At 39.2% G+C, this 10,652-nt stretch overlaps 1 protein-coding gene across 1 annotated transcript; it reads right to left on the bottom strand.

Moving 5' to 3' along the window:
• Window positions 1-30: 30 nt before the first annotated feature.
• snrnp27 (small nuclear ribonucleoprotein 27 (U4/U6.U5)) lies at window positions 31-10,251 on the bottom strand. Its single transcript, XM_086032148.1, has 6 exons — window positions 10,049-10,251; window positions 7,689-7,815; window positions 4,503-4,606; window positions 3,355-3,434; window positions 734-798; window positions 31-380 (listed from the first exon to the last, which is right to left on the bottom strand). The coding sequence occupies exons 1-6, from the start codon at window positions 10,083-10,085 to the stop codon at window positions 326-328; spliced, it is 468 nt and encodes a 155-aa protein (XP_085888274.1). The 5' UTR covers window positions 10,086-10,251; the 3' UTR covers window positions 31-325.
• Between the last annotated feature and the right edge of the window lie 401 nt (window positions 10,252-10,652).

Here is a 10,652-nt window from a genome sequence, read left to right as displayed (position 1 = left end):
AAAAAGGAAAGTAAAAAATACTGCCTGCACTGACTTGAAAGACTTTTATTTCAATTGTTTTACAGAACTACACTTACAAGTCACTCCGAAACAGCACGAGGCTTCATGTAACCTCATGTTCGCAATGAACCATGATATAATCATTAAAATCTGGTATAATAGAAACAGAGAGGAATATTAATGTCTCCCATTAATCAAAAATGTAGATGGAAAAGTCTTGCATGCCGCAGAACAAAAGGTCACAAAAATAAAAGCAAAGAGCACAAAACCTTATTTTGTCAAGTACAACAAATGTATGTTTCAGGAGAGTAGCAGCAACAGAGTTTCATGCGATAAAGTCCAGTGGTCTGTTGAATCCACCCTTTCTGTTCATGTATTGCCTAGAAAATAAATATAAAAGAAAAACCATTACATCACTGTTACCCTCGCAACACTTGCAGATGACATCATCATGCACCAATAGGGGAGCTAGAATCTCTGCATAGAAACACCTGCAGAGGTGATTGGCTATATTGACAATACCAGTAATAATGCTTGCTGTGAGGGGACTTAAAACTTGACATTTTAAACCAGCAATCTGACCAACAACAGATGACTAACGTGACACCCGGGTGACAAGGCAATAAGACCTGACAGCACGGCACAACGTGCTCTACTCAAGCAGTAATATTCCTCTTTTATCATTTCCACTACTGGAGAACAATAGATATCTTCTCTTAGACACTTGTCATACCTGTATTTTCTTTTCATGGTGGTATTGACAGCATATGCGTTGGTTGCTCCTTCACTTTTCTTTCCCTGATTGAAAACAGAACATGTCTTTCAAACATTCAAATCATCTCATCTGAATTTAGCAGAATAGTCATTAAAATAATGCAGAGGAAAATGTGTGCACGAGTGAAAATCATGATACTCTAAAACAGTGGTCCCCAACCAGAGGGCATCAGACCAGTACTGGACAGGCGTAAATGAAATAAAAAAAAGAAAAAAAATGTTCATCCAGTTTATTTATTATCTGAGGCTGAAAAATTATTTTTGAAAAGTGACCGGATTGTGTCAGTTACATCCATCTATGACTGACTCTTAACCCTCTCCAGGCAGGTGTTGCAGATTCGCAAGAAGTAATTGTTAATCCCCTAATTAAAACACATTCAAATTACATGAGCCTTTTTTTTTTTTTTTTTTACTCGGAAGTACTACTAAACTATTACTAAAACTCAATATGAGCCTGGGAGGGTTAAAAGGCAGCATCTGTGATGGGGCGTGTTAGTGCCCATGGCATGGGTTAACTTGCACATCTGTGAAGTCGCCATTAACCCTTTAGAGCCGGAAGCGCCTGGCTCAACAGCTCCCCAAAACGTATGGTCGTCTTTGGAATTACCCTCAAAAACCTGACATTTTCCCAAAAATTCAACACCAACAAATTAATTAATATCTAAGCCCCTGTAGCACATAGAAACATCATTCCAAAAGAATTTGAGAGCTTAGACATGTGGCTTTCACACAGGAACAAGAGTATTAATCTTTACTATTTCAATCGAAGAGGTAAAAATAAAGTGTCGGTGCAAGAGAAGCATTATTTTTAATTTAAGGAAAATCGAGTGGTAATTACCATCCTCTATTCTGTTACAAAGACGTCGATATTGTCATTGTCTACAAACGACTGGTTCTACTGGTTCAAAGTCCACAAGCGTGTCATCTGCCGTTACTCATTTCAAAGCTCACACGATCGTGCGTTCGGCTCTAGGGGTAGAAACGTGGTTATGCGCTCCCGGCCTTAATGGGTTAATGCTGAAAGGTACATACATCCATGACACAGTACATGCCATCAATATTCAAGTTTAGGTCAAAATTCAGATTTCTGAGTCATTCAGAATAACCTGTTTACATGGCTTGAGCGGAGAGAGTTACCCCCCACATTTAAATGACGCAATATACGTCCTCTCCGCTTGTTACTTCCGTCAATAAAAACACATTATATTAATATTACTCATCGCACGAATGAAGCAGACGGTTGCCTCCTCGCTTTAAAAGTGTGGTGTCGTACTTACTCTAGCTTTCTCCATGTTTTGTTTGTATCACTAAACGTATATTTCAGGTGGATTGCGCGTCAAACAGTGCACATACAAGCACTTCCTGTGCTACGAAGACCAAAATTCCTTGCGTTTGTTCCAGCCAGGCGCTGCGATGCTCACCGCACAGCAAAGATTACCCAACTAATTTGTAAAATGCCGCGATATGCTGCCGCTTTCTTATGTTGAGGGCAAACGGTTCGAAAAATGAATGCTGTATATCGAGACTGAGTAGGCTACGTGGTGCCAAGTTGCAAAACAATAACGCCCCAACTCGAGAGTAGCCATAAACCAAATGAAAGCGTAGCTACTAGGAGCGTTTGAGCGGCTCAGCTATGTGGCCAATGCCTTAACTACAGACGGATGGACTTCCATGGCCACCGAATCTTACATGACTATGACGTTTATAACGTATGTGGACGAAGGACATCTCCGCAGCTGGGTGCTTCATGCGCCTTGGAGGAAAGACACACAGCTGAAAACTTGGCTGCTCTCCTGCAGAGTGTGATGGGTACGTGACACTAGAAAATAAAGTCGTCGCCTGTGTGCATGATAATGCACCTAACATGGCGAATGAGATCCTGCTGGACTGGGAGTCGGTACCATTACTTATTCATAATAAATGCCATGCATTGCATTGGCAAATTTATCAGAAATGTATTTCTCTTTCAATTGTTCACTTTAATTCAGTCAGTTGTTGTCACATCAATAGAATTTAAATTAACAAACTGTCCTTAATGTTTGGGCTAAAATAGCCCCTGCTGTAAATTCACAAAACATTTGCATTTTAAACTTTGAATTCAATACGGATTAAATTTCAAGTTTTCTTGCTTATAGACTAGTCGCAAATAAAGTTTGAGACTAGTCGGCAGGCAAATTAGTCGAAATTCCCATCCCTAATTGTTACAGCCCCGGTGTGCACTGTCCTCGTAGTATAATAGACCTGTATTCTTAATAATTGTGTGACGGCGATGGGAACGCTGCTCAGAGTTTTTTTTAGACAATCTGATTTTTATTGTTCCTGTGAGGCTGTGACAGTGACAAAGTTCTATTTTACTCTACTCTACAAAAATATCTGATATTTTGGTGGTATGTTAGAAATAACCAAAGAGGCTGATGGAGATGATTTATATCATTAAACAAAAGATCACTTGTTTGTTAAATGAATAACAGGTTGACTTCATGAATGAAAATATATTCCTGCGGTTTTTATTCATGTGTTGAACTTGACTTAAACCCATCATTTTGCCCCTCCTGGTGGTTGCACATCATACACACTCACCTTAGAAGAGTCAAATGTTGAAAATCCCATTAGTTTCATCATCTCAATTTCTTCTTCAGTTTTGCCTTGCATGTCCTCAGCTGTAAAAGAAAAAAAAAAAAGTGTTTAAGTGTGTGAATTCATTCTTCCAGGCTGATACTGACATAATTAGCTAACTAGTAAAAATAAATAGTAGCTGAAAACAGAATGGCTAAACTAGTTAACGTGCAGCACGTTTACTGTTTATTAGTCTCTTACATGCGTGTGTCAATCATCTTAAAATTAGGTGAGAAGTTTTACTTTATTTTGTTAATTACATAGCGGTTAGAGTCTGTGTTATAATCAGAGCTGAGCACTTGACCCTTTTTTTTCCATCCTTTTAAACCAGTTCCGTCCTTATTCTTGTCATTTGGCCATTTCAGGCTTCTTTATAGTGTGTGTGTGTGTGTGTGTGCGTGTATATGTATATATGTATATATATATATATATAATCGAGTTAATCACATCTTAAAGAATAATTGATCGTAGTTAATCTCCAAAATATGCCATATTTTTCTGTAAATTGTTGTTAGAACGGAAAGATAAAAGACACGCCGGATATATACAGTCAACATACTGTTCTAATGTAATGTAATGTACTTTTTTATTACAACAAATCCTCATGAGATGAAAATTAACATTTTTTAATTAAAATTATTAACATTCTTTCTGTAGTAGGCAGTATTTTTATTCACTACAAAAACAAAAACGCAAAAGGGCCTCAGAACAGTGACAGAAATATTTCAAACGTGTGCAAACAAAGTGTGTGTGTGTGTGTGTGTTTGTGTGTAATGTACACATTTATATGTGGCCCTTGTAATAGTTTTAAAGAGTTGATGTTTTTTCCGAGTGGTCCCTGAAGTGCACACGAATGTGATTGGGCCGTATGTTATGCTGTGCTGTGCTATGCTGTCGGTGGTATCAGCACATCGTGTGTTCCTCCTTTCAACTGACTAACACAAAACAAGACAGCCATCTTCTCTACTCATCCTCAGTTGCCGGAGCAAACCAATTTATTCACATTTCTGAGATTTCGTTATTCTCACAATTTCATTCACCTTATTTATTATGGGGATATGTCTTGGAAGTCAAATATAATCTTTTGAGGTAGCATGGTAAAGCTTTTATACCTGATATTTGAATGGGTTTTGATGACTTCTCTTTACGGTCATCTTCACGTCTGTCTTTTTGCCTCATTGGTGAGAGAGAGGAGGAGCGGTGGCGTCGAGGAGACCTGCAGAGGGAAACATAGACAGCTGCAGGACGAGTTATCACAACTATTGAGTGTACAAATCGCTTCAAATGATTCAAGAATTAAGTACAGTCAGTGAACCCCCATTTCTTTCGTAGTATATGTTCCAGACCAACCCTCAATAGGTGAAAACCTGCAATGTAGAGTGACAAGGGATGGGCTATATGTGCTAAAAAAAAACCCTAAACAATCAAACATACTGTATATACCGATACTTTTTCCAAAAACTCAATTACAATATTCTACAAAAAAAAAAAATACTGCACTTCCTTCACAGAACAAATATGGCTAAATAGCGTTACTGAACAACAGCTCTTGTTTATATATTAAATTGCTTCATATGTGTTTTCATTGATTTTTTTTTGTGAATATTTATGTCACTTCAATGTCTCCTATTATTCCATAGTGAATGATATCACATTTTAAGTTGCATTAAGTATTGGTCTACCACTGCCAACTACTACAGCAATCAGAATGAGAAAAGTTGTTCACTACAGCAAGTTAAAATGAAAAAAAAAAAAAAAATAAATTTCATTGGATATATGGTGATTTGTGCCAGATATGTCACTCTGGAATCCAGGTACTGTATATAATTTGTAGACCGTCCTTAACACAAATGGCAGGAGATACAGCGTTTGGCGTCATTATTGCATATGACAGTTGTCTGCTGTTTTCCGGTGTCTATTGTACATTGTCTTTTGTGTTCATCTATTGCTTTCACTTGTTATATTATTGCTCTTTTGTTGTTGTATGTAAAGTGCTTTGTTACAGCTGTAGCTGTTGTGAAATGAGCTATATAAATAAAATTGTAATGTATTGTATTGTATATACATTTATCGTGAAAACAAATGCAGCTGTGATCTTTTGACAGTTTCCAAAATTGTCGCAAAAAAATAGCTGCAAAAGTAGCTATGATACGGAGTATGAACGTGTAAGAATTGAATGCTAAGAGAATATTGAACATCCGGTCAAGTTTTACCCACTTGCACAAAGTAGGCAGGTATAGTATGTAGGTGATGTCTCGCCAACGTTAACTTGCTTTGTCAATGGTACAGTGTGTGTTTGCGCAACTCGGCGAGTGTTTCACATGTGCGTTACTCAGCTTTACTTATCTTTAATTATCCAGCAATTTTTGGGATGACTATTGTTAATTTACAAAACCATTTCTAACACTTTTTAAATTATTTGTTTATTTAAGTAAAAAGACAAACTTTTGTAATTGAACGAACACTTTTAGGCAAGCATCATGACGGGCGAACATGAATGAGGTATATCTCTGTCTATGCATTACAGTGAAACAATGTGTGAGCTCATGTTAAGCAGCCCAAGTATAACTAAAATATAAATAACTCATAAATAATGTCCAATGAGGAACACCCTCCACAAATGCCATGGGCCTCATGTCCTGGACAATCATTTTAAGGATACTTTGTATGAGTTGAGATGCGCTTTCTGGTGTGCATTCCTCTTTTTGGGGGGGTAGGGGGAAAACTGTGTAACAGTTTAAATTAACCTGATAAATAAACAGATAAAGCAGAGCGTGTACTGAAATATTATCACAATGATTTTGAAAAGGCAGACATTGTATATTTGTGCAGTCACGGACTATGGTAAGCAGGTTTTCTCTAGGTTTTTTGTTGTTGTTTTTTTTTTAAAGCAGCGGGAGCAGGACATCATCCTAAATACGATGGGCATGCTGTGCTTCACCTGGGGTCTGCACAGAGACGGTGAGACCGGGGCAGCAGGGGTTTAGATATTAGAAACTGATGTCATGTGTTACCGTTTGTGGGTACATAAAGCAACGGAACCAGTTACGTTACCTGCAAGCACCAATCCAATTTGACTGGAGTGAAATAGCTAACACAACACTCATTTTTACTGCTTCGAGAAATGAAACCTAACGATGCACATTAATAATAAGTCGCACATAACAGCAACTTAAGTAAATTATTAGTAGTTAGTTAGATGAATTTACGATCCTCTAGCTTTTTGCTTACTGACGTCTTCTAGCAGCACCTGGGTGACGTCGCTTCAGGTGTTCATTCATCACTCGGCTTTACACCAACTCGGCTTTACAAAGACTACAGACGACCAACTCGTTTGACTTTTCGTTGAAATACGTCCATACTTTGGACTTTCTTGTCCGCTTTTCAGCCGCGTCGTGGTGCCGCTGTCCTCTTCCCCGCCGTGAACGCACGAACCGGCGCCGCCGTCATTTCTACTGTTTCCCTTTCTTTTCTGCTGTGTGCACTTGCTTACAACTGACGGTATGCACGTGGTGACATCTTTACATCATCGACATTCGACGGTATGTGCGACAGCCCTAAAGCAGATGTCGGCAAATGTCTTACTTGTATGAAACAAAGATCATCAGTATGCTTTCACGGAGGAGAGGACTACAGGAATCAGGTAATATTTACTGTTGAGAGGTGCGTAAGATTCTTTGTAATGAGGAGCAAACTTACAGAGGATGAGACGCCTTCTTTTCTTGTTCTTTCCCTCTTCAAGAGACTTTTGATGTAAGAGTATACTGTGTGGTGGAGTTTTGGCAGGGATATGTCTGAGAAATATTTGCAACCAGGTAGCATGAAGCGGGGCTTCAAGTGAGAGAGCAGACAGCGGAGCACTGAGAAAGGCTGGTCATTTAGTCCAATGACTTCTATTATTTTTCGGGTTATCTGCATAGCCTTCTGTCACGCTCATATGGGTGCGTGTTGCCCAGCGTGTGCTGTATTAGCTGCTGTACCCACCGTTTTCCACCAAGTGTTTGTTCTTCAAATGTGGTATTCAATTTGTTGTTTTGAAGCTTTTTAACATCCTCTCCCCGCGAGGTAACCTCGCGTGGAATGAGGTGCGGGATGCAAACTTAAAAACTCTCATATCATATGAAGGTTCCATACAGCAGGTTTGGTTGGGTTTGCCGCTGCCGCGTGAAGGCCACTATATATCAGGGTCTCACTCTACTGTTTTATCATTTGTAACATTCTTTATCATTTGTAACATTCTTTTCAATCCTATTCCATTCGACACAAAATGTATTGTACTTAACAATCGATTCCCTCACCTTGAACGTCTCCTGTGGGGAGATCGGGAACGACTTCTTCTCCTTTCTCTCTCACGATCTCGTGACCGATCCCTTTCCCTTCGCCTTCGATCACGTTCGCGTGAAGTTGAGCGGGAACGCCTCCTCTCTGCAGGCAATACGATTAAAATTAACATAGGCATGCAAAAGTTTAACCCAAAATATTACCACTGCAATGTAGCATTTAGTAGGGACGATCGGCGATATGAACCTCGCGATGTGATAACTATCACGATATTGTGGGCAGGTTGGCGATATATAAAAAGCCCACGGTACTGTTTAAAAGCTCACAATATTGTAAAAACAAAACAAGAATAAGACTTCAAATAAAAGAAATAGCTCATATTTTCTTTAAAAAACACAATATTCTGCTTTCTCTTATACTTAGGGTACATATGTTATGCACAAAACATGTTTTATATGTTATTTGTGTCCCTAATAACTAGAATATGCAAGGACATTTTGTTAAAATTCATTTCTCAAAAAAAAACTGCACTAATAATCTAACCACCAGAGGGGGCTGGAACTGCACAAATGGAAAGCAAACATTCTCTAATATGGAATTTGATGTTTGCAACGCGTCCCAGTTTGGACGGGGCAACAAAACATTGGAAGATTTGAGGAATGCAAAAATAAAAGAAGAAACAAAGAAACAAAAACACATATTTGGAACATTCCACATGTAAACAGGTTAATTGGAAACATGTGGGTGTCATGATTGGGTCTAAAAGGAGCACACCCTTTTAGTCTCATTTGTTCACAAGCAAATATCGGGTGAGATTCATCACTTTGTGAACAACTGTTTGAACAAACAGTACAACAGATTAAGAACAATGTCTCCCAATGTACAATTTCAAGGAATTAAATGATTTTATCATCTACAATCCAGACCTGGGCATTCCGCCAAGCCGACGGACCGGTCCATCTATCCGCCTATGTTGGACGCCCATTTTGCAGGCGATAAATGATAAACGGGAAACTAAAAAGAAAAAAACTAAGCATAAGCGGAAGTGGATTTTCACCCATCTATGTAATCGTCTATAACCTGACATTGATGATTTTTTTTTTTTTTTTTTTGATGCAGGTAAGTTTGGTGCTTGATTCGTTATTTTACATTAGTCATGTTTTTGGTCAGCTAATAGGTCATAATAACGTGCTGCTTGAGTGCTATTTTTAGACCATGTGACGTCTCATGTTGAACCAGAAGAGGGTCAACATAAAAGCACGCTTGCAGACGACTCATGTTAGTACTGCTTATTTTCTGCCCGTTTATCGCAGAGAAAAATTTGCAGAGTAAACACCTCTGCTATTGAAATTGCAGAAACGACTCCAGACACTACGACCGTCCACATATGAAGGATGTATTCTTTATTTGTTTCCCGAAGCCAAAAAGGGATAAATGTGAACAATGGGTCAACCTGTGCGGACGTCCAAAAGACCAGTTTAACGCCAGCAAGGTGAAGCCTGGTCGAAGGAAGCGCTAACGAAAGCCTGTTTGAAATGATGGACGGACCGACCGATAGGCGATTACTATATGATCCGGCTTGACAAAAAAAGCGGATAGACGAACGGTGGAAGGATACCCAGGCTGCAGACGGATGGCGATAAACGGACTGGCAAATATTAGTAAAATGCCCACCTCTGCGACAGTTCAGAAAATCTTAAAAGATTCAGAGAAATCTCTAAACATAAATGGCAAGACCAAAAACCAACACCCTTGACGTTTGATCCCTCAGGTAGCACTGCATTAAAAACTGGAACCATCTTGTGACTATTGCCGCGTTGTCTCAGGAACACGAAACACATCTACAAGGGGCAAGTTCAAACGCCGTCATGCATAGCGAAAGCTACAACGTTGCTTTGCTTTCAACGTTGCTGCAATCATCCATTCAATTCCTTGAAATTGTACATAGTGAAACATTGTTCTATGTAATCTGTAGTAATTGTGTTACTCTGTCGTCGTCGTGTTATCATTCAAGAAACAAAGTAATTAGCCTATTTTGACAAAGTAAGGAGTAGAAAGTAAAGTACAGATGTTTTGAAATGAAGGAGTTAAATCAAAAAGGTTTCAGAAAAATATTCAGGTTAATTACTGATACCCGAAAATTCTACTTAAGTACAGCAATTTGGGGTGTTTACGTTACTTCCTACGACTACCAAAATACAACGATTACTTTTTCACTACGTTAAGAATATGTGAAAAGGCGTGTTTGTGGTAGAAAAACAATACATTATAATACATTTCGCGGACGCAGTTGAATAAACTCCATAATAGACTTTTAGGACCTTCTTTAACCGAGTGATACAAACCAGGCACAAAATTATGACATGTAATTTCTTACCACGCCTTGGAGGAGTTCGACTCCTGCTCCTTCCCATTTCAACCAGTCAAATATTTCGCCAAAGAGTAGAAGGATAATCGCGCAAGGAAGTGCAGGGCGAATAGTTACTTGAAATTTCTGTTGAATCTTTTGCTGTTCGCCACCATAACTGAAAAGATTCCGCTTTGTCCAACGACGACTTCCGTTGGGGTTTTTTTCTACTGCGCCCCCTACCGTGTCGGATGTACACCTGGAAGTGCGACAGACCAAAAAAAAATTCTCCCAAAAAAGTAGAACTCCACATAATGGTTCTTTTGGCTAGTGCGCTGTTTGTTCTTGCTGGTTGGACAATTTGGGCGTACGAGCAGGACAACAACATGTTGCAATAGTGAGGCAACATTTCACGTTTTGACAACTGTTCTACTACTAGTAACATTTTAAAATGTTGTAAATGTTACCCCACCAGTAGTGGAACTGGTGGTTAGCACGTCCGCCTCACAGTGCACAGGTGGTGGGTTCGAATCCGGCCCCAGGCCTTACTGTGTGGAGTTTGCACCAGTCGTACTATTAGCGAGCAAATGCCAACTGGTGCACGGTTTTTCCTCACGACTAACATACAGTTGTC

The sequence above is a fragment of the Filicampus tigris genome, chromosome 5, assembly GCF_054856515.1.
Source record: "Filicampus tigris isolate MCC_2025a chromosome 5, RoL_Ftig_1.0, whole genome shotgun sequence".
Taxonomy (NCBI): domain Eukaryota; kingdom Metazoa; phylum Chordata; class Actinopteri; order Syngnathiformes; family Syngnathidae; genus Filicampus; species Filicampus tigris.
This window is presented reverse-complemented; position numbering and strand designations above follow the sequence as displayed.